This window comes from Hyla sarda, chromosome 6 (genome assembly GCF_029499605.1).
Source record: "Hyla sarda isolate aHylSar1 chromosome 6, aHylSar1.hap1, whole genome shotgun sequence".
Classification (NCBI taxonomy): domain Eukaryota; kingdom Metazoa; phylum Chordata; class Amphibia; order Anura; family Hylidae; genus Hyla; species Hyla sarda.
The window spans coordinates 167,469,119-167,494,388 of NC_079194.1; the positions used below are offsets into that span (position 1 = coordinate 167,469,119).

Genomic DNA, 25,270 nt, shown 5'->3' on the forward strand with positions numbered 1-25,270 from the left:
GGACAACAGTTGTTTCCGTGATTCCTTACTTGGATGACCTTCTGATCAGAGTTCCAGCAAGGGCACAGATCCTGGAGAGTCTTTGTCTCAAGCTCCAGACCTTGTCTTTCTTCATTTGGGTGGTCATTCAGGACAAGTCCAACTGCTTTCCTGGGGCTCCAGTTCGACGCGGCCTCTGCCCGCTTTCAACTCTGCCGACCAATCGGCTGACTCTCTTATCAAGAGTCCGATGACTTCGGCACCCTGCTCCAGTTTCCATTCGCTTTTGCATGGATGTCCTGGGTCGGTTAGCAGTGGCTGTGAAGGCCGTGCCATTTGCCCAGTTTCATCACCGACCTCTTCAATTGGTGATTCTCTTCCGGCGGGACAGGTCTCCATTGTCACTCGACAGTCTTGTCGGTCCCTTCTATGGTGGCTTCGTTTCCCTCCTGCTTTTTCGGGGGCGCTACTTCCTGCCCCTCCCTGCCAGTCTGTCGGGCTGGTGAGGTGTTTTCAAGGACTGGCCGGTCTGGGGCCTTGGTCCCTCGAGAAGCCCTTTTCCCCTTCAACATATTGGGGCCTAGGGCAAGCCTTTCTTTGCTTGCTTCTTGGAAAATTCCCTTCTGGGTGGAACTCAGGTTTCCGGCCATCTCAGCGCTTTTTCATTCCGGGCGTTTCTGGGATGTGGTCTTTCTCAGCCGGTCCTCAGCCGTCCAAGGCGAGTGGTCCCTACATCCAGAGGTGTTTGCAGTGATCTGCAACCTCTGGGGCGCTCCAGGCGTGGACCTCTGCACTTCTGGCCACAACCAAGTGTTCCTCTTTCTTGGTCGGGCTTTGCCCTACCTTATCTGTTTATTGGTCGGGCTTTGCCCTACCTTATCTGTTTCCTCCCCTTCCTCTCTTTTCGGGGTCCTGAGGAAACTCACAGCAGAGGGCGTTCCCACCATTCTCGTGGCCCAGACTGGCCCCGGCGGGCGTGGTACGTCGTCGTGGTCAGGCTCCTGTACTACTTACCTCTGCACCTTCCCTATCGTCCAGACCTCCTATATCAGGTCTCCTGTGCCACCCCTATTTACCATCTCTGCTTTTGACGGCGTGGCGGTTGAGACAGCGGTTCTGAGGTCCCGCGGTTTCTCTTCCCAAGTGGTTCACACCATGCTGAGGGCTCACAAGCCTTCCTCTGCAAAGATTTACCACCATACCTGGCGGTCTTATTTCTGTTGGTGTGAAACTCAGCCTTTTTCTCCGGTCGTGGTTGGCTTTTGGCGGTTTCCATTCTTTTTCAATGTTCTTTGGCGTTCAATTATCTTGTCCGAACCTAGTTCAGGGAGTGGCACAAGCGGCCCCTCCTTATCAGTCCCCTTTTTTCCCTTGGGCCTTACACTTGGTCTTAGGTGCTCTGCATGACGCCCCTTTTTACCCTCTCAGGGACATTTTCTTTTCGCCTCCTTCCCCGGAAGGTGGCCTTCCTTATTGCTCTTACCTCTGTTAGGAGGGTGTCGGAGCTGATAGCTCTCTCCTGCTGTTCTACCTTCCTGGTGGTATACCAGGACAAGTTGTTTTCCGTCCAGGTCCGTCCGTCCTTACCTGAGATGGTTTTTGACTTTATCTCAATGAGAACATCGTCCTACCGTCCTCCTGTCCGGCCCCTTCTCATTTCTGGAAGCGTTTGTCCCACAACGTGGTTGTGGTGAGGGCTGTTCGGACTTATCTCTGTCACTCTTTCCTTTTGGCAGTGTGACCCCCTTTTTTGTTTTTCCGGAAGGTCATTGTATAGGACAACCTGCTTCTACGACCACCATTTTTTGGTGGATCCGGTCTGCTCTTTTTGGGACCTTACCACTGCAAGGGGAAGATCCCACCCTTCAGGGGTTTGGCTCATTGCACCCATTTTTTGGGGCATCCTGGGCCTTCCGCTACGTGGCTTCAGCCTTGCGTGGTCGTCTTTGTACACTTTCTCAAGGTGCTACCAGATTCATGCCTTTGCATCGGTTGATGCTACTCTGGGCTGTAAGATGTTGCAGATGGCGGTGGTCCAACCGTCCACCTGACTGATTCCTTACCCACCCAAAGGACGGCTTTGGTACGTCCCATGGTCTGTGTCCCCCAATGGAGCCAATAGAGAAAAGGAGATTTTTTATTCTTATCGTAAAATCTCTTTCTCGAAGGATCCATTGAGGGACACACCTCCCACCCTTTTTTGGTGTTCCTATTCAGTTATCTGTCCGAAGGTGTGTTCAGTTGCCTTTTCTTCTGATTTCTCGGACAGTTTGTGGTTTTCTCTTGACCTGTCGGTCTTCTCCTATTGCTCTGGGACTAAAACTGATTACCTCAGGTGCCTGTGGGCGGGTATACCCTGCTGGGAGGAGCCGACTTCTCTTGTTGCCATAGTGTCGAGCCTCCTAGTGACAGCAGCATACACCCATGGTCTGTGTCCCCCAATGGATCCTTCGAGAAAGAGATTTTACGGTAAGCATAAAAAAATCTCCTTTTTTTACAGGGTTCAAGTTTTATCTTCAAAAACCATGGACAGTGTCTCGTGTGTCCACGTGCAGTACGTCGATGATGGGAAGAAAGATGAAATTCCTGTTCACATGCTGTTCTTGCTGCCACCTGTATTTCAGTCAGTCCCTCCACAATTTAGAGAATTTATTGTGTGTAGGATAAAACCTATTGACAATGAGTACAAGTGGGATTCAAAAGTGAGTCGTGAACTGCATTGTTTAACATAGTCTGACGTCATTCTTTATATTGATTGTATCATTATAAAATGTTAGGTCTATACACAACATTTATAGGGTTAGTGTTCACGTACAGAGTATATGTGTCCACAGTTTTATGCTTGTTTACATTATATGTTAATGTTACCTGGTTTTTATGTCTTAGGTGATAAGAATTGTTTCCAAAAGTATCAAAGGAAAACAACATAGGGCTAAAGTTGTTCTCAGCCTTGGAAAAACTTACTGGCTGGATCCTATGGTAAGTATGATCAATACCTACCAGCATGTCCCGCAAATGCTGTATATACCTCTATTATTTAACTAGCCTGTTGGTTTATGTAAACTGGTGGTTTTCCATTTACACACTAACCCCTGTACAGTACTTTAAAAGCCTTTATAGACATTGGCACCTCCAGCGTGTTAAACACTCACAACTCCCATAAAAGTTTGGCATAGAACACTACTGTTATTTGAAAGTGAGAAAGTGTCACTGTCAACCACTACTTCACTATGATACAATCAATTTCTTCCACACTTGCAGAGCCTCTTGAACTGAGATAGATGGGCTCTGCTGGGAGTAAAGGCATTAGGTGATATACCAGTAGTTTCATGTTTGCACAAATTAAAAATATATGTTAAATTCCTGTGCGTCTGTTGTTATATTACTTTTAACTCTATTACGCTCTATGTTAACGGTTTGCAGGGTTTAATTAAAGGGTAACTCTCATTAAAAGTAATCTTTGCTATTGCACTCCTTATGGTAAATAAAAAATATTTCTAATATACTTAGTTTAAAAAAAAAAAAAGACGTTTTCTATGTTTTATTTGTGCTTAAAAAAGCTCAAGAGCACATTTCCCCCCTTCTTATACACAGACTTTGGACCGAAGTCCAAACAAAGTGCAGCCTGGAGTGCTGAGGGGGGTGTGTCCAGCCTCATCCAATCATAGCTCCTCTCACACTTAACTGCCATATGCTGTTGGGTTGGGCACCTGGTGTATACTGATAAACCTTAACTTTTATTCAGTCATTAAAGTACTCTTAACTCGACTTAGAACAGGAAACAAGAAAGGAACAATTAATGTTCCCCAAATTCAGTCCTCCACTAAGGTATAAGTATACAACTTAACTTTTATTAACACTAGTAAAATAGGTGTCTGACTAAATAAGGTCCACATGTAGATTAAAATTCTTCAAGACACATAACAGGGGTGTGGAAATAAAAAAAAAAAACTACTTGTCCAAGGGACTAAAGTGGAACACAATCTACTTGTCCCTCAAGAAAATCCACTTGTCCTGGTAGATAAAATAATTTCAACCAAAATAGTACGATCCCCCCCCCCCCCCCCCCCCCCCGCACTAGACCACCAGGGATGGATATAAGATCCTTTCGACACTGCTGTCAACTTAGATAGCGGTGATCTAATGGTTTAATAGCTGCCACAGTGATCGCAGCATGTCAGGCTATTAGTGGCCGGAGAGCTGTAGCTCCTCTTATGCCCGAGGCAACCACAGAAAAGTCTAGAGGTAACTTTTTTATCACCATAAAAAATTTCTAATATGAAGTTACCAAAAATGAACAATTCTGGACTATTTTTTACATTTACACCCTTCACCGTACGGTTTAATTAACATTATATTTTAATAGACTGGACATTTCCACATGCAGCGATACCACTTACGGTATGTTTATTTTTGTACATTATTTTTATTTAAAGAAAATTGGAAACTTTTATTAGGAAAGGGGCTTATTCACATATATACGCACTTTTTAAAATATTTTAATCACTATTTTTCAGTCTTCATAGGGACTTGTGTTACTGGGGGGGGGGGGGGGGGGTTCTGCTTCTCCAGTTTATGTGCTGCATTTTGTGTCAGAAAATGCTGGAAGTTGCATTTAGTTACTAGATAACTACAACTCCCAGCATGCCCTGATACAGAATATGGTTGTGGGGGTGTTGCATCATGTTGCACTATATAGTAGTACAGTTAAGGTTATTGTGGAACATGCTGGGAGTTGTAGTTTTGGTTCGGGTCAGCTGCAGAGCCATAGTCTGTGTCAGGGAATACTGGGAATTGCAGTTAGTAACTACAACACCCAGCATGCCCTGATACAGCCTATGGCTCTGCAGCTGACCCGAACTAAAACTACAACTCTCAGCATGTTACACTTTATAGTTCTACAGTTTAGGTTACGGTGGAACATGCTGGGAGTTGTAGTTTTGGTTCAGGCGTGTTTGCGTGCATCCGTGGGGCTCTTAGTTGGCGGGAGAGTATGAAGGGGGGGGGGGATTCTGGGGGTGCAATTTAATGTGGGTGGCCAGAAACCACTAAAAATAAATAAAATTAGATGGCACAACTGGCGACGGCAGTGCCCCCCCCCCCCACATATCATACATTACATACACACATCACAGATACATCATACACATATACACTCACACCATACATATGCACACATCATACATACACCCGCCACTGGCCCCCCCCCACATCATATATTACATACACACATCACACATACACTCACACTATACATATACACACACATCATACATACACCGCTGCCTACCCCACATCATACATCACATACATACACACATCACACAGACAGACATCATACACACATTATCCATTACATACACATCACACATAGACATACATCATACACACATTATACATACACCGCTGCCCACCCCACATCATACATCACATACACACATCACACATAGACATCATACACACATCATACATCACATACATACATCACACAAACAGACATCATACACACAGTATACATTACATACACATCACACATAGACAGACATCATACACACATTATCCATTACATACACATCACACATAGACAGACATCATACACACATTATACATTACATACACATCACACAGACAGACATCATACACACATTATACATTACACACACACCACACAGACAGACATCATACACACATTATACATTACACACACACATCACACAGACAGACATCATACATTACATACACATCACACAGACATCACACATTATACATTACATACACATCACACAGACATCATACACACATTATACATTACACACATCACACACAGACATCATACACACATCATACATTACATACACATCACACATAGACATCATACACACATTATACATTACACACACATCACACAGACAGACATCATACATTACATACACATCACACAGACAGACATCATACACACATTATACATTACACACACACCACACAGACAGACATCATACACACATTATACATTACACACACATCACACAGACAGACATCATACACACATTATACATTACACACACACATCACACAGACATCATACATTACATACACATCACACAGACATCATACATTACATACACATCACACACAGAAATTATACACACATCATACATTACATACACATCACACACAGAAATTATACACACATTATATACACATCACACACAGACATTATACACACATCACACATTACATACACATCACACATACACCCTACATATACAACCACCCTTCCTGTCCCCGCTGCCTGCATTCTCTGCCTCCTCACCTGAGCCGCCATGAGTGGACATCAGAGCTGTAGTCCCGGCTGGTGTGAGGTTACATGGGTTTGGAAATCTCCCCTCACACCAGACGTCCTCTCCCCTCCCCCGCTCTGTGTTTTCCCCGTGCAAACATGCAACCTCCCCGTGGTGGATTAGGTCCTGTGAAGAAAGAGCAGGGGGAGGGGGAGGGATAGAGCTGTGTGCGGGGGATAAGGGAGGAGCTGTGTACCGAGCTGTGGACATCCTTTCTCTCCCCCTGTCTTCTTGCATCCTCCATCCTCCGGGAGGATTAGATAAAGGGGCGTGGCTCAATTATGTAATGCAAACGTGCAACCTCGGACTCTGCGGTCAGCTGGGGCCCCCGCTGCCCCCTCCATACACTCTGAGCGCCGGTGTGAGGTGTAGACTTGCATCCGCTCCTGTGCCTCACACCGGCAGTAAAGAAAAATAAGGGAGAAGCCTGCCTGTCCCTGCTAGCCCGATACAGGGCTAAATCTATAAACAATTCACCTGCCCAGCACCCAAAACTACTTGTCCCGGGCGTTGGGCGATAGAATTTCCACATCCCTGCATAACCATGAGTTATAAGTTAAAGACAATTGATATATTAAAAAATGATTAGTAGTAGTATGCTCTATATAGGTTTAGGTTTGGTATTCCTTTTGGGTGTCATTTTGTCTATTCATCTGACTTAAGAGCAAATATTTACCATACAATGGTGCCCTATAGCTATAATGACTATAAGGACATATCACATTCTGTTTTGGGAAGAAAAAGACTTATCAATATACTAAACTAGAATGTTTTTTCATTAGATGCCAATTAAACATTGCTGTTAATAATAAACTTCCCCTATATAACAATTGTAATCCCTATCCAAAGTCTAATCTCCTATACGGGGGCCTGGCTTTACTCCTAAATGTGCCCTCTCAATGCATCTTTGTTGCATTGAGGGGGCTTGTCAGCCATCGCTTTATGTGGTGGTCGACATGCCCCATTTAGGAGTAGAGCTTGGGCCCTGTACAGGAACTCGCAGGGGTCTCAGCAGTTGGATCCCCTGCAATCTGACACTTATCCCCTATGCTTAGGATAGGGGATACATTTTTCTATCCCGGAGTACTCCTTTAACCCCTGTAGGATGTACCTGTACGCCCTATGCCAGGTCCCGGTGGGGGCTGCTATTCATAGCCGGGACCCTGGGCTCACAACCCTATTAACCCTTCCGACGCAGCGATCAAAGTTGCCTGCCGCATCTGAAAGTGAAAGTAAACATTTTCCGGCAGCTCAGTCAGGCTGATCGGGACATCGCGATAAAATCGCGATGTACCGATCAGCTAGGATGCGAGCGAATGTCCCCTTACCTGTCTCCGACACGTCCGATCGGGGTTAGATTTCTCCAAGCCTGAGCTACAGGCTGGAGCAATCGAGCCCCTATCTCGCTGATCCATGCAAAGCTATGGCTTTGCAGGGATCAGCATAAGGGATCAGTGTGTGCAGTGCAATAGGTCCCTATGGGAGCTATAGCACTGCAAAAAAAATAAAAGTAAAAAAAAAAGTTAACAAAGGTCATTTAACCCCTTCCCTAATAAAAGTTTGAATCACCACCCTTTTCCCATAAAAAAAAACTGTGTAAATAAAAATAAACGTGGTATCTCCATGTGCGGAAATGTGCGAACTATAAAAATATATAGTTAATTAAATCGCACGGTTAATGGCGTACGCGCAAAAAAATTCAAAAGTCCAAAATAGCGTATTTTTGGTCACTTTTTATATCATGAAAAAAATGAATAAAAAGCGATCAAAAAGTCTGATCAATAGAAAAAAGGTACCGATAAAAACTTAAGAAAACGGTGCAAAAAATGAGTCCCCATACCGGCCCATACGCGGAAAAATAAAAAAGTTATAGGGGTTAGAAGATGAGAATTTTCAACATAGAAATTTTCCTGCATGTATTTATGATTTTTTTCCGAAGTACGACAATATCCAACCTATACAAGTAGGGTATCATTTTAACCGTATGGACCTACAGAATAAAGATGAGGTGTTATTTTTACCGAAAAATGCACTGCGTAGAAACGGAAGCGCCCAAAAATAACAAAATGAAATTTTTTTTCTTCAATTTTATCGCACAATGAATTTTTTTTTTCCGTTTCGCCATTGATTTTTGGGTAAAATAACTAATGTCACTGCAAAGTAGAATTGGTGGCGCAAAAAATAAGCCATCATATGGAATTTTATGTGCAAAAATGAAAGCATTATGATTTTTAGAAGGTGATGAGGAAAAAATAAAAATGGAAAAACCCTGCGTCCTTCAGGGGCGGATCCAGAGTCGAGTCTCGGGAGGGGCACTATTAGAGTATTTTGTGTTGGCGGACAGAAAACAAGATGTTGCTCACGGAACTTACAATATTATTAAATGTATCATACAGTCCTAACCTTGTTTAAGACTCTTAGGCCACGCTCATATGTCAGAATAATTATCAAATATACCAATTGCTGCAGAATGGGAAAGCGCTAAAGAGGTTTTTACCATTTAAAACTACAGCTCCCAGTATGACCTAAGCAGTGGTAAGGGGATGCTGGGAGTTGTTGTTTCACCCATCATTACTGCAGAACTTACAAGTGACTCCAGCTCTGATGGGACACACACAGGAGGATACAGAATATCATCAGTGACTACAGGTGACGTCTTCTCTATAGTGAGGAGAATACACAATATCAGTGATTACAGGTTATGTCTTCTCTATAGTGAGGAGAATACAGAATGATATCAGTGATTACAGGTGACGTCTTCTCTATAGTGAGGAGAATACACAATAATATCAGTGACTACAGGTGACGTCTTCTCTATAGTGAGGAGAATACACAATGATATCAGTGACTACAGGTGATGTCTTCTCTATAATTTTTCCTTATCTAATTCAGATGTACATACCGCCAGGAATTGTTCCAGCTATATTTTCTCTCAGCAGAACTTGACGCCCAGATGGTTTCTATGTCAGCGGATTCTGATCCTCTATATGAAAACAATAATTATTATAATACTGCCAGACACTGTATTCTTCTAATACAGTACCGCCACACACCCTCTGAATATAATTCTGACACACTGTACCTCCTGAATATACAACACAACACACTGTACCCTCTGAATATAATACTGCCACACACCGTACCCTCTGAATATAATACTGGCTCACACCCTCTGAATATAATTCTGACACACTGTACCTCCTGAATATACAACACACTGTACCCTCTGAATATAATACCGCCAAACACCGTACCCTCTGATTATAATACTATCACACACTGTACCCTCTGAATATAATACCACACACTGCGCCATCTAAATATAATACTACCACACACTGTGCCCTCTGAATATACTACTACCACACACTGTGTTCTCTAAATGTAATACTACCACACACTTCACTCTCTGAATATAATACTATCACACACTGCCCTCTCTGAATATAATACTACCACACACTGCACTCTCTGAATATAATACTACCACACACTGCACTCTCTGAATATAATACTACCACACACTGTACCCTCTGTATATAATACTACCACACACTGCACCCTCTGAATATAATACTACCACACACTGTGTTCTCTAAATTTAATGCTACCAAACACTGCACTCTCTGAATATAACTTGCTGTTCAGTGAACCCTCTGAATAAAATACCCAAATGTTTTGTGGCCCATAAAAAACGTACCACCCCAGAAATTCCTCATCATATACACTATACTTCTGAAATGCAGAACACTCTGTGCCTTCACATATAGTAATAATGCCCCATCTTGTGCCCCTACATATAATAATTATGACCCGTCCTGTTCCCCCCACATAATAAAAATGCCCTCTGTCCTGTGCCCCTAACATATATTGCCCCCTGTGCTGTGCCCTTCACATATAATGCCCCCGTTCTTTGCCCCTCACATATAATGCCCCCATCATGTGCCCCTTACATATAATGCCCCCTGTGCTGTGCCCCTCACATATAATGCCCCCAACCTGTCCCCTCAGGGGGCATTATATGTGAGGGGGACAGCACAGGGGGCATTTTATGTTTAGGGCACATGAAAGGAGCATTATTTGTGAGGGGCACAGCACAGGGGGCATTATATGTGAGGGGCACAGCACAGGAGGCATTATTTCATATAATGCCCCCTGTGCTGTGCTCCACACATATAATGCCCCCTGTGCTGTGCCCCACACATATAAATTATATGTGTGGGGCACAGCACAGGGGCCATTATATGTGAGGGGCACAGCACAGGGGCCATTATATGTGAGGGGCACAGCACAGGAGGCATTATTTCATATAATGCCCCCTGTGCTGTGCCCCACACACATAATTTATATATGTGGGACACAGCACAGGGGGCATTATTTCATATAATGCCCCCTGTGCTATGCCCCTCACATATAATGCCCCCTGTGCTATGCCCCTCACATATAATGCCCCCTGTGCTGTGCCCCAAACATATAAATTATATGTGTGGGACACAGCACAGGGGGCATTATATGTGAGGGGCACAGCACAGGGGGGCCCCCTGCCATGTGCTCTTCCCAAATAATGCCCCCTGTGCTTTGCCCTACACATTAAATATTCCCTTTTTCCAAGTTTTTAAATCCCCCTCCTCCTGTATATAGTTTCCCCAAATCCCCTGGCCCCTGTGCATACTATTCACTACAGTATATGGGCTGCGGGGACAGGATCTCCGGGCGCTGGCGCGATGATGTGACGTCATCGCGCCGGCCTCTAGTGGATCGCGTCCCCGCAGCTCACACACTGTAATCACAGCGTGTGAAAGTTCAGTGAATGGTGGAGCTGGAGCTTACAGCTTCGGCTCCACCATGCAAGGTGGTGGGGCGGGTGCTGCGTGCGGCAATCTCGGGGGGGGGGGGGGGGGCAATTACCCCGTTGCCCCCCCCCCCCCCCTGGATCCGCCACTGGCGTCCTTAAGGGGTTAAAGAGTACCTGCCACCATCTCCATTGCGCTATATTATGCTGCTGGTATGTTGCCCTCTTCATTACCTGCCCCCAGCAGTTTTTTATTTTTAATTTTTTTTAATTTTTTTTAATTTTCGCCCATTATTACCTTCATAATCCTCTTTCAATGCTTGCTCACTGCAGGCAGTGTTCAATGTAGCTGAGGTGTGCCATGCAGCATGCATAGCACTTGCTCCCGTCGGTCTGATTGACAGGCAGGCAGGGAGCTGTGCTTGTTAGTGTCCAGACTGCACTATAAGCGTTAGGACTCTTGCATGAGTCTGAACTCTGAGACTTGCGGCCGGGACATGTAGGGGGACCCCTAGTGGCCAGTTTTTACAAGTAAAAAAAAAATATATATATATATATATATATATATATATATATATACAGGGATGTGGAATTCATATCGCCCGACGCCCGGGACTAACAGTTTTGGGTGCCGGGCAGGTGAATTTGTCCGGCCCTTAGCCCGGCTTCGGGCAAGCATGGCCGGACCTGACAAGTGCGGCGGCGATCTGCAGTCTGTATGGAGCGGGCTCCCGACTCCTGCCCACTCCATACTCTGCAGCCTGTGTCCTCCGAAGCAGAGCAGGGGAGATGAGAAGCTGTGTATAGTATTTGTCTTCTCTCCCCTGCTCTGCAGACGTGCGGGGGGAGGTGAGGGGGCGTGGCTTCTTGCTCCCCGTGCAGACCTGCGTCCTCTGCCTTCACTCCCCCAGCTGTAGCTTCGGAGAGCTGAGGGGAGGAGGCGCGTCTGCACGGGTAGATGCATGCGGCGCTCACAGGGGAGTATGGAGCGGGCTCGGGATTCCTGCCCACTCCATGCTCTGCAGCCCCCGGCTGTTCTCAGTAGCTGGGGGCCGCCGCTAATAGCCAGCATGCGGCTGGCTATCAAAGCTGACAGCGGCGTCTAAAGGGACATGTGAATGCTCCCTGGTGGGCTAGTGGGGTGGATCGCCCCCCCCGCAGCGCGATCCAAGGGGGAGATCCACTATGGAGGTAACCAGAGGGCTTACCTCTGTTCCCTGCTGTCCCGCTCTGTCATTGATAGAGCCTGGCTGGACTAGGCTCTATTAATGGATGACAGAGCACACAGATTAATAGAGTTCAATAGAACTCTATTCATCTGTCTGAGGAATCTAATGATTCCTCCTATAAGTGTAATAAAGTGTAAAAAAAAAAAAAAAAAAAAAAAAAAGTTTTAATAAAAGTTTGAAAGACACACATTAACCCAGTGGTCTTCAAACTGTGCCCCTCCAGATGTTACAAAACTACAATTCCCAGCATGCCAGGACAGCCGTTGGCTGTCTGGGCATGCTGGGTGTTGTAGTTTTGCAACATCTGGAGGGCCACAGTTTGAAGACCGCTGCATTAACCCCTTCCATGTTAAAAGTTCAAATCACCTCCTTTTCCTATATAAAAACATGCAAACATAATAAAAATAAACATATTTGGTATCGCTTCGTGCGTGATTGTACAACCTATTAAAATGTAACATAATGTATCCCGTACGGTAAATGTAAAAAAATACCAAACCACAGATTTGCAATTTTTATAATATCCCAGAAAAAAAAGTTAAAAAGCGATTAAAAAGTCAGATCAATACCAAAATGGTACCAATACAAAAAAACAGATTATGTGGAAAAAAAATAAAGCTACAGGGGTTAAAAAAATGGCAATTAAAAAAATTGGAAAAAGTTCAGAATTAGTAAAACATGACGTAAACTATACAAATCTGGTATCGCTGTAATCAGGCGGCCTAAAGTATAAAACTAACATGTTACCTCAACCACAAGGTAAATGGCGCAGAAAAGAAAACCACCACATCTGCAAAATTATATTTTACTATTTCAATTTCACTTCCCTTAATATATATATATATTATTTTTTTTGGGGGGGTTCAGAGAATATGTTATTGAAAAATTAAAAGGTATCCTTATAGTAGGTAGTTATGGCTATTATTGGGCGAGGAGGAAAAAATTAGAGCGTAAAAGCGAAAATTGGCCCGGACAAGTGGATCGTCATGAGGGACAAGTAGATTTTGCTCCATTTTAGTCCCGTGGACAAGTAGTTTTTTTTATAAAATTTCCACACCCCTGATAAATATAATTTTTTTAATTTATGACATGGTATTAGAACGTTGTTTCTAATACATTAATTAACAACATATGAAAAGTTTTTGTGATGACGGGTACTCTTTAACTCTCCCATCCCTGTCTACAGATGACAATAATAAAAAACATACTGGTACTCTGTATGTGGCCAATCAGTATAGTTCAGTGAAACTGTTTTATACAAGTCATATTTCTTCATTAGATCTACTAGATTTCCTTGAAATTATTCTGAAAGGGTTGGATTGTTTCCCTTGTTTGCCTTTGCACATGTCTTGGTTCTGTCTCAATATTATTCTTTAAATAAATTTTTGGGATATTGGAATTTTTTTTAACAAAAGGTAGGCTTATTCCTAAAGACCAGTATGCAGGGGTGTGAAAACTAAAAAAAAAAAAAAAATAGTCCCAAGGGACTAAAACAGAACACAATCTACTTGTCCCTCATGAAAATCAATTTGTCCTGGTACACAAAATAATTTAAACCAAAATAGTATGTAAATATTGGCCCTTATTTACTAAGAGTGGAGTGTAGGTTTCTTTGTGGGTTTTAATTCCCTACAATTTATTTTCCACAGTATTTACTAAGCTTTCCCTACATTTTCCACTTTCCCTACACTTTGCTTTTTTTTTTTTACACATGCTCTGATCTGTAGGGTTTTCCTCGGCTCAAATCCACCACAGTTTATGTGGAAACCTTAGTAAATATGTTGGGTTTTTGTGAAAATGTCTTGGACACGCCCTTTGTTTGGTGGCCACGCCCCTTTTCCCGGGTTTTAGCAAAATCGAGAGTTTTTAATTCTGGCGCAAATTCTGGTGCAAAATCTGGCGCACAACCCGACAAAACATGTCTGGTTTGCAATAGTATATGAGGGCCATTGTCTTTATTAGGTTTTGCACTTTCGTTTTCTCCTCTTCGCCGTATAATAGCCATAACTTATTTTTCCATCTACACACCCATATGAGGGCTTGTTTTTTGCGGCACCAACTGTACTTTGTAATGACAACTTTCATTTTTCCATAACATATGCTCAGAAACGAAAATAAAATTTTGTGTGGTGAAAATGAAAAAAAAAAATCTATTTTGCAAATTTGGGGTTTTTCTGTTTTACGCCATTCTCCTTGTGGTCAAACTTACATGTTATTTTTATACTTTAGGTGTTTAGTTTCTTCATGTTTAATAAAAATAATTTTTTCCGTATACTGGGCTGTATGAGGGCTCATTTTTTGTGCCGTAATCTGCTGCTTGTTTGGTATTGATCTGACTTTTTGAATGCTTTTTACTTCATTTTTTCTGGGATATGATGGTATAAACATAAAAAACGCAATTCTGTGGTTTGGTATTTTTTTACGTGAACACCATTGACCGTACGGGATATATATTATATTTAATATTTGTAATGTTTTAATAGTTGGGACAGTTACACATGCACCAATACCAAATACTTTATTTTTATTATGTTTACATATTTGTTACATGGGAAAAGGTGGGTGATGTGAACTTTAAATATGGAAGGGATTAATGTGTGTGTGTTTTTTTTTTGTTTTTTTTTTACTTTTATGAAACTTTTATTTTATTTAATTTAATAATTTTTTTTTTTTTATAACTACAATTTATTAGTCCCCTTAGCGGACTTTTAGGAGGAATCGTTAGATTCCTCAAACAGATCAATGCAGTTCTATTGAACTCCATTGATTTGTGTGATCTGTGCATCAAGCAGGCTCAATCAAATATAGATCCATGGGGCAGCCATGGATGAAGAGATGGGCCCATCCACCCCACTAGACCCCAAGGGATGGTTAAAAGTTCTAGGCCTCTCTACTATGGCTGGTTTTGTTGGCACTACTGTAAACAATGAGGCATGGATACCTGATGTATCAAGTGTGTTTTCTGATCAGAAGTGGACTCCGGCAGGTTCAGGCACTCCAACCATAAAAAACACATTTAAAGAGTTAACCAATTGTTACAGGAGAAAAATAAAGTCATGGTGGGAAAAACAAACTTTTAAGAACTACATCAAACAGAGAATTGTACCCAAAGGTTTGCGCATTAACATTGTTCCGACTGAACAATCGCAAAATCCAACACTGTTGGAGAAGTGGGAGCAAGAGTCTATTGAGAGTTCATTACGGTTCATGACTCTACTTCTAGATGAGGAGAAAAAAACTATAGCTGATTCATCTAAAAATTTGTGTGAGGTTGCACAAAAAGCACTACAGTTTAAAACTGATCCGGACTATGTCCGACAGGAGAATATTTTGAAAACAACTATCGATAAATATCAAGATCAATTGAGGGACCGCAAACATATACAGTTTGTCAAGGACCTCACAGATTATAAATCTAAAAAAGCATACAACTTCACTGGATCAGTGGGAGGATCTAATCAGATTCCTGATCTCTCCTCTTCAGATCAGGAACAAACTAATTTAAGCCGCAATAATCAATGGCACAACCAGGGCCGAGGAGGTACAGGCAGAGGAAGGGGAAGAGGCAGGAGAGGTGGCAACTCCTCGAGGGGTCCACCTCGACGCAACCCAAGACGAGAGGTAAACAGATCTACTCCTCAAACAGGTCTGGGGCATCCTCTTCCTCCTCCTCTTTAGCATCCTCTTCCTCTTTTTTAGAGGAAGAAATTTCTCGCCATCAGAAACCAACGTAACTAATGGCAATGCATTAGAAATAAATTGATGTATTAAAAAGGGGGTTATCATTTGTACCCGTGAACAAATTTGACAAATTCTCATGGGTGAAGGATTTACATTTATTCTGCAGAAAGTTAAAGTGGCACCGTTTTTTCGGGTTCATGATAAAAGGCAATGCCTCGAGTTGGGGATTCCTGAATATGTCCTACCGGGGGTTCGTATCCTGGAGGAACTTCAGGAATCGAACATGCGTGACCCGGGCATTGGTCCTTTTACGGATTTGCGTCCTAAAAGTACTCTCATGCCACCTATGTCTGATTTTACCAGCATAGACATATTTTTACAAGTGGCTACACGAGAGATAGAAAACATCCTGGACATACGGCCTTCTCAACATAATCTAACTAGGGAAGAAATCAATGCCTTGCTTACTTTGGAAAAAGATGATGGATTAATTATTAAACCGGACGATAAGGGCGGTAATCTGGTGGTACTTAACCATGAAAATTACAGACGTATGTGTCTGGATTTACTTTCTTGCAGACAAAATTATGGTATACTTTCATCAGACCTTACTGCATGTTTTCTGGAAGAACTCAGATTGATTCTTGTGGAGGCCAAAACTGGTCTTTTGATTGATGAGAAAGAATTAAAATTTTTGTTTTCAAACAAAACCATGAGTTGCGACTTTCTACTGCTTACCCAAGGTCCACAAGGGGACACAACCACTTAACGGCCGGCCTATTGTGTCGGGAAATGGCTCAATAACTGAGTCAGTGGGTATCTACATAGATCGGATATTCAGAGATTTTGTCACTGCATTACCATCATTTGTTCGTGACACTACCGACTTCTTACAAAGGATAGACGGCATTCATATTGGAGAGGATGTTTTCCTAGCCAGTATAGATGTGGAGGCTTTGTATAGCTCCATTCCCTATAATTTTGGACTTCAAGCAGTAGAATACTTTTTAAGATCAAGAGGAAACTTTCTTCAATCTCATAATCAGTTTGTGATCTCTCTCATGCAGTATATTTTAAACCATAATTACTTCATGTTTGATGGGAAGACATACCACCTCCTCAGGGGGACCGCTATTGGGAGCCCTTGTGCCCCCACATACGCGAATCTCCTCCTGGGCTGGTGGGAAGACACCATAGTCTTCCCACCAGACGAATGTACCTGTTCCCAGTATATTATCCTTTGGGCCAGGTACATTGATGACATCTTTGTATTATGGTCTGGCACAGAGAACCGTTTCCTTGCCTTTATGAAACATCTTAATGAAAACGCCCTGGGTCTACATTTCTTTTTTTTTTTTTTATCAGATATTTTTATTAAAACAGTTTTCAATTTTAACAACAAACAGTCATACATCAACAAACCCCCCAACCCATACTCCCACCCACCACCCCAACAGTTCCCCTCCCACCCTAGAGACCATACTCCCACCCACCACCCCTACAAATCCACACCCACCCTAGAAACACACACCCCAACCATTTGTCCACCAAATGACTACAAAAAGAAAAACAAAACAAAAAGACTGTCTAGTATTATAAAGCAAAGCAATAAAAAGTATTAAGACAATATATGAACCCCAATCCAAATCAGCAGGGGGTCACGCAAGCACAGACAGCAACATAAAGGAGAGACCGCTCAGACAGACATCAAGACACAGAGCACAAGGCACCACTCAAGCAGAACAACCCCCCCATTCCACTCCATCCTCACACCCATTCACCCAGAGGAGACACCCCTTTAGCGATCATCAGGTTGGCCATCAAAAGCACTCATCCACAGTCCCCAGACCACCTGAAATTTATGTGTAGCTTTCCTCTTCTCATATATACCCTTTTCCAAATGCACAATAAGAGACAGCCGGGCAATCAAATCCACAATGGAGGGGGGACTAGCTCTAATCCAGTATTGGGCAATCAACTTTCTCGCCTGGTACAACACTCGTAATACCCCAATCTCAACACCAGAGGGTTCAGAATCACACCCAATAAGGCCCAGAACACACAACCTAGGGGCTAAAGACAAGGTGACTCCATACACCCTATGAATTAGGAGTAGCACATCCCTCCAAAAAGAGACCAGGTGAGGACAGTCCCACATCATATGCAATAGATGAGCGTTCAATTGACCGCACCTAGGGCATGCAGAGTCAGATCTAATACCAATTCTATGCAGGAGTGCCGGCGTTTTATATACCCTGTGCAACAGATATAAGTGAGACAGTCGATTTGCCTTTGAAAGAGACAAATAGGGAGTTAGGGCCGAGACGGTGGACCAGTCATCATCAGATAAGGGACCCAAATAATTTTCCCATTTACCTCGCACCCACACAGGGAAGCCTTTATGATAAGAATCCAGTAGCTCCCGGTATAGACAAGAGATGACACCTGACGACTCTCTCTTAGTAACCACCGACTCCAGAACTGCGTTTGACTGGACCTCCAGCGAGCCCAACCTACCCTGCACCTCATACACATGTTGAATTTGCAAATAGCGAAAAAAGGAGTGAGGCAGTCCGAACTCAGTCTGAAGGTCCCCAAACGATTTAACTACCCCTCCTGTACACAGTTGTTCAATAGTATGCAACCCCTTCGACTCCCAAAACACAGCATCCCGGAAGTTGAAAAATTCCCGTAGCCCTGGGTTACTGGGTCTACATTTCACCCATGAAATCAGTACACACACCTTGGCATTCTTAGATGTGCGTGTCTCCAAGGATGGGGGTCTTAAATCACACTATTCCGGAAAGCCACGGCGACCAATAGCTTATTGCATTGGTCAAGTTTTCATCCTCCGGCCCTCAAGAGAGGTATCCCGAAGGGACAATACCTGAGGGTTCGGAGAAATTGCTCCACAAATCATGATTTCTGTCAGGAAGAAAATTAACTTAAAAATAGATTCCATCAACGTGGTTATCCAAATAGAACACTAAGTGAAGCTTTTCAGTTCGCCCGAGACAAAAAACGGGCGGATTTGTTGACCCCCACCCCAAGAACATCCTCTGATGGTCCAATGAGGATCATAGGAACTTATGACACCAATAGACAGGAGATACTTGAAATCCTTAGAAAAAAATGGCCTATTTTACTAGCTGATTCCCTTCTCAGCAATGTGATTACAGATCGCCCGCTTGTAACATACAGAAGAGGGCGTAATCTTGGGTATCGATTGACGCACAGTCATTATACTAGACCTGCAAGGCCAGGGACACCACTGGATCGCCGTGTCACGGGTAATTTCAGTTGCAGTGGTTGCAAGGCCTGCCCTTATATGCGCAAAACCAAGGTCAATACAAGCTCTACTACGGGTGAGTCTTTTGCCTTAAGAGACTTTGCCAATTGTTGTACCAAGGGCTTGGTGTGTCTCCTTCAATTTCGGTTGTCCTAAAGATTATATAGGGAAAAATACCAGGGAGTTCCGCCATCGGATATGTGAACATATCAACGACATATTACATCAGTGGGACACCCCTATTGCAAGACATGTGCATCAGACACAAAATGGGGATCCAAAGGTGTGTACATTTGCTGAGGTGTGTACATTTGCAGAGGGGGGGATTTAGATAAGCAACTAATGCAGAAAGAGACCTCTTGGATATACAAGTTCAAATGAGTTACTCCACAGGGCCTCAATGAGGTTATTTCATTCACCCCCTTTATTTAGTACTGTACAATGGTTGTACTCCGTTTCCTTCCCTTCTTTCTCCTCGCTCTAGCCCTTAGCCCCCCCCCCCCCTTTTTTCCCTTCTACCTACCTGATGTTTGGTATCTTTGGCCATGTCTTATTACGGTGAGTGCCCGGGCTAGAGTACAATAATGCACTCTTTGCCATGTAAGGTATCTAGGGATACACTCCAGTGTCCATACTAGGCCATTACTGGCACAAGATAGTGCCACATCCCTCATATCTAGTTAGTCAATAATCTACTAACATACTATGTTTTGAGTGGGTTTTCCAGCGGCAATGATAACCTCTATCTGCCCATTCTACTATTTGTTCTGGTGATTCCACTATACCAGAATTATTGATAACAAAGCGCTGCAGAATCTGTAGGCGCTATATAAATAAATTATTATTATTATAACAAATATACATTGAAGCAATACTGGTTATATATGCTTGAGATAAATATGCTGGTCTATATAGTATTTTTTCACATTTTTTTTTCTCGATACAAATATTTATCTATCATTTTTATTTATATCTCCTTATTTTTATCCCTTACCTGCTGGTCACTGTGAGGACCGGATTAGATTTAATAGAGGCGTTGCTAGGGATGCAGTCTCATGCATTACCTCCTGGTTACCATATTGGACACCCAAGAGGTTCCTTGGACCATTCATGTTGTCTATTGTGACTATGTACCTTGCATCATTCAGGGCCATATGCCGAGTAGATAAAGTACGCACCAGTTAGCTGGCTCAAGATCACGTGATGTTATGTCACGGGTGCACCTTCTGGCATTTTACAGCCATGGAGCTATGCGCTCCGGAGCGTTGCTAGGCAGCTTGCCGGACGCTCCCTAGAATGAGGCAGCTTTGTGATCATGTGATCTGCACATCATGCGGATCACGTGATAACTCCCGGAAGCGGCCGGACGGGATAACATCTCCGGTGAAAGCATGGTACTGGCGTCTTATGTCAGTTCCTGATATACAGGTATGTAGTTTCAGCAGGTAAGCTGCAGCCAATGGATACATCTCAGTACACTAATCTTTGCTACTATTGGCTGCATTAGAGTGAGAGGAGGGCCTTGTTTGACTATAAAGATTGGCAGCAGTGTGTGCTTAGACATGGCCACCAGCAGTCACCATTACTGTTGCTCCACCATCGGCCATCAAGACTCCATCCAGGACTTGTATTTAGCCCCCAAATCGTCCCCTGATGAACGGGGGTGGCGTGAAACGCGTTGGGACATTCCTTCTCAGCACCCATTTTTCTGATAAGTATAGATGTATTTTTTCCGCTTATATTTCTCCCTTGGTCTAATATCATCTCTGACCACACTATCTCAGTATATTGCACTTTAACCATATTTAATAACACTATTTGCATATTTTTGGTTTGTGCTATACTATGGACTTGTCTAATTTTTGATTTTATTATAGATGGCTGTGCTCAACCTATATCTAAGATATAATATATTATAGAGCCTGTTATTGCCCAGCTGAATTGCATATTGGGAGACATTTGCTTAGCAACCTAGTTTCTATTGGTTACAGACTTGTCCATTTTATCTTGCTATAAATAGTTGTGCTCTATCCATATCTGAGATATTATACATTATAGAGCTTGTGATTTCACAACTCAATTGTATATTGGGAGACACTTGCACAGCAACCTGGTTTCCAATGGTTACGACCGTAGTATTGCACTGTACAGTCAGGACAACCTCTTCCTATCCAATTAGCTAATCAGGGCTCCCCAGTGAGACAGCTATTCTCCTTCCTATCTGTCTTATTCTAGGGCATATAGGTGCAAGTGCAGTTTAGGTTCCGGAGCGGGGCCGCCCTTATCAGGGCGATCAATCCGCCTAGGAATAGGTTTAGCGGTAAGGGTTTTACCAGAGAGAGCGTCAGGTAGTGGCCAATACACCTGTTGGGCCTCACCTATTCCCCTAGGACCTTCCCTTTTTTCCTCACCTATACCCCCACCTTTAGTGAGGTATTTTGTTACATCTATACTTATCAATGGCTGGTTAGGATATATTTAAGTATTGACTGTTTATCCTGGTGGAGTGAAGTGGACCCCAATGGTGTCCTTATTGTCACTTCACTTTTTTTCTTTTTGTTAATGGTTTTTGAGGAGGCTTTTTCTCCCATTTTATGTGAACTATATTAAAGGTTAAGTCAGTGTTTTTTCGGTGACCCCCCGATGGTTAAAAGTTCCCTTTAGACTTCCGGTTCCGGCGCCATGTGGTGAGGACGCGATTCACGAGAGCTCCCCACCTCGCCCCCCTTCTCACTCTGAAACCGGCACTAAAGCCCTTTAACGGGATCCTGTTCCCTACCCCAGATCGGTGGCGTCTTTATGGAGAGGTACCTCCTCAGGATGGGGAGCCGACAAAAGATTAAGGGCCAGCACAAGACCCTGAAGCGTGGGGAGGGACCTGACAACATGGCGGACTCTCCCTGCTCCAGCCGTGCGACCTCTCCTGCACGCTCTGAAGGTGCGCATTCTGACGGGGGAGATGAGATCTGCTTCAAATAGACTATGCCAGGCTGGTGGTGGAGGTGGCTAAGCATTTATCTACTAACCTCCAGGGCACTGTGGCATCCTCCGTGCAAGCGTCCCTGCAATCACTGCAAGCAGAGGTGCAAGTGCATGCGGCCCGTATAGAGGAAATGGAGCTCCGGGTGGCACAGACAGAAGGGGCGACTGACAAGCTGAATTCGCGCTCTGACCTACTGGAAAGGGAGAATAAACTTCTGTGGGAGAAGGTTGAGGACCTCGAGAATAGGTCCCGTAGGAACAACCTGCGTATTGTCGGCATACCGGAATCTGTGCCTGCGCGGGATCTGCGCCACATCTGCGAGACTGTGATTCCCCAGCAGCTAAACCTACCCCATAGGTGCAGAATTGAGCGGGCGCATAGGCTCGGACCGGATCTTCGCACCCCTCCTGAACCGGGTACGGCTCCGGCGCTGCAGCATAAGTCTAGGTCCAGTCAAGTGATCGTGCGGTACTTTAATTTTACTGACAAGACTGATATATTGAATGCCTTCCGCTGTAAGAGAGACGGTTTACGTCTGGACAATCACAGGCTGCTGCTGTTCGGGGACTATTCCGCAGACATTGCACGTAGGAGGAAATTGTTTGCTCCCATATGTTCCCGTTTGTTCCAGAAGAACGTTCGCTTTGCCCTGATATACCCTGCAACTTTGAAGATCTACCACCCTGATGGGACCGTGGACACCTACCTGTCGGCCGAGGAAGCGACATCGTGACTAGCTGGCCTGCTTAGCCCCTCTGAGGTGTCACAGCGCTCCCCTCCGAGCATGGGCAGGGGGGGGACACCGCTCTTCTCCTCCACGCCTGAATGCCTCTGCCGAGACTTATGTGCCTCCCCCGTCGCGTCGGGAGATCGATGACTGGTCTCCGTCGCCCAGGGCTCAACGGACGGGGAGGCTGACTGGAAGAGACGCCGGATGACTTGGACTGCAAGGCCACTTTCGGACAACCTCCTGACAATTGGTGGAGGTTACTACAAGACTGTGCTGTATCCTTCTATTAAGGGGCGATGGCAGCCCGAGAATTTAGAGAATTAAAAAAAAAAAATCAATGTTAGTGTGATGCAGTTTCTGGTTATAATATCCTTCAGCTCAGTCAGCATTATGGAAGGGGATAGTTCTACCGGGGGGGGGGGGTTGTAGGGGGTAGAAGTAATGGGGTAAGGGGGGGGGGACAGAGGGAGGGGGGGGGGGAATAGGAAAAGCGGGGGAGGGAGGATGGAGGGGTGGGGTGTAGGGGGTAGAGATTACCGTTACTGGAAGGGGTCACACACAAAAAAAAAAATTATGTTTGCTACTTACTGTTATTTATGCCATTGTTCTTGCTGGAAGCACTAGAGTGCCACTCTATCTGGAGCGTCTCTCACTGAACGGTTATTTTGACGATGCTATCTAAATAGGTGGGGTCTGATTACTCCATGTTGGCTCTCCGTAGGTTTTTGTCCTGATGTCAATGCTGTATCGGCTATGTGGTTCACCGGGGGTAATGTTAGGGGCGAGGGGGCGGAGCGGAAGTGGATTGAGGTTGTCAGACATGAAAAAAAGTGAACTCGAGGGAGCTATGGGGGGTTCCACTACGGTGGAGACCTCTTGCTCGGGGGAGTCAGAGGGAGGGGGGGGGGGTTTCGCAGGGGAGGGGGGGGGGAGGGAGGAGGCCGGGGTGTGAGACACGTGGGGGGTTCTGTTCTTACTGGTACGTGGGGAGTCTTTGTAATTGCAGGTATATTACTTTGTTACTTATTGACGGAGGCATTTACATCTTTCATAGCGTGGTTTAACTGTAATGCAATTGGTTTCATGGAATGTTAAGGGTTTGAGGTCACCGCACAAGCGAAACATGGTTCTGAGACATTTGAAACTCTTTTCTCCTGATGTAACGCTCTTACAGGAGACGCACCTGACCAGAAGTTCACATACCAAAGGACGATGAGGGTAGGCTCTACAGGGCGCATGTCAGAACTCCCTCTGGAGACTTGGACATTTTTAATGTTTATGGTCCGAATGAGGGTCAAGCTAGTTTTTGTGGCGGCACAGGTACAACAAAGCTTAGTGACCGACAGAATAGTGGCGGGAGACTTTAATTTAGTGATGGATGATCTGGAGGATAGGAGACGCACGACTCCCGTGGGGTCCTCGCAACGGGCGAGACAGTGGCAGTCACTCAAACCCTGGGCGACTGCTCTGGGATTGCTGGACTCGTGGAGGTTACTACACCCTGACTCGAGAGAGAATTCTCATTTTTCCACGCGCACAACTCGTGGTCCAGTATTGATTACGTATTCACGTCATCGTCCCTGGCCTCGAGGATTGCGCACCACTCCATAGAGGACCTGGTTATATCGGACCACTCCCCTCTAGTGTTCACATGTAAGGACTTGGCTCCCAGGGGCACGGATTACCTGTGGTACTTCCCGAGGGGACTAGCTAGGGATGACCGATTTGTCGACTTACTTAAGGGTTGGTGGCAGGAATACGTTACAGACAATAGTACACCCGGGATTGGCCCACAGACGTTCTGGGAGGCTGCCAAGGCAGTGTTGCGTGGTAGGATTCTGTCCTATGTTTCTTCTACGAGGAAGCGGCTGGCGGGCCAACTCCGGGAAGCGGGGGAGAAACTGAGGAGGGAGTATACGCGGTTCCTACAGCACTCGACTGCTCAGAATACGCAAACGTGGGGTTTGGCGAGGGAGGAATATGAGGGCTATCTGGAACGTAAGGAAAACATCAGTAGGTCGTATCTTGATGCTCAATTATTCAGGTACGGGAACAAGCCTGGCAAGCTGCTAGCACGATTTGCTAAGGGTCCCCTTAAACAGTCTCCTGTAGTGTCATTGAAGGATGCCAGTGGTAGGACCCATTCTAATCCAGAGTCGGTAGTTAAAGTTCTGGCGGACTACTTTGAGGCCCTCTATGGGACTGTTTCACAAGGGGAGACTCAAGTAAGGGATTGGATTGGTGAG

General features: G+C 44.4%; 1 protein-coding gene across 9 annotated transcripts in view; it reads left to right on the forward strand.

Moving 5' to 3' along the window:
* Positions 1-25,270, forward strand: part of TDRD12 (tudor domain containing 12) — a 276,574-nt gene that overhangs the window by 223,769 nt on the left and 27,535 nt on the right. For all 9 annotated transcript variants that reach the window (XM_056525738.1, XM_056525737.1, XM_056525743.1 and 6 more), the window contains 2 exons: positions 2,480-2,681; positions 2,866-2,958. In XM_056525738.1, coding sequence (XP_056381713.1) covers positions 2,480-2,681; positions 2,866-2,958 — 295 coding nt within the window. The remainder of the gene's footprint in view (positions 1-2,479; positions 2,682-2,865; positions 2,959-25,270) is intronic.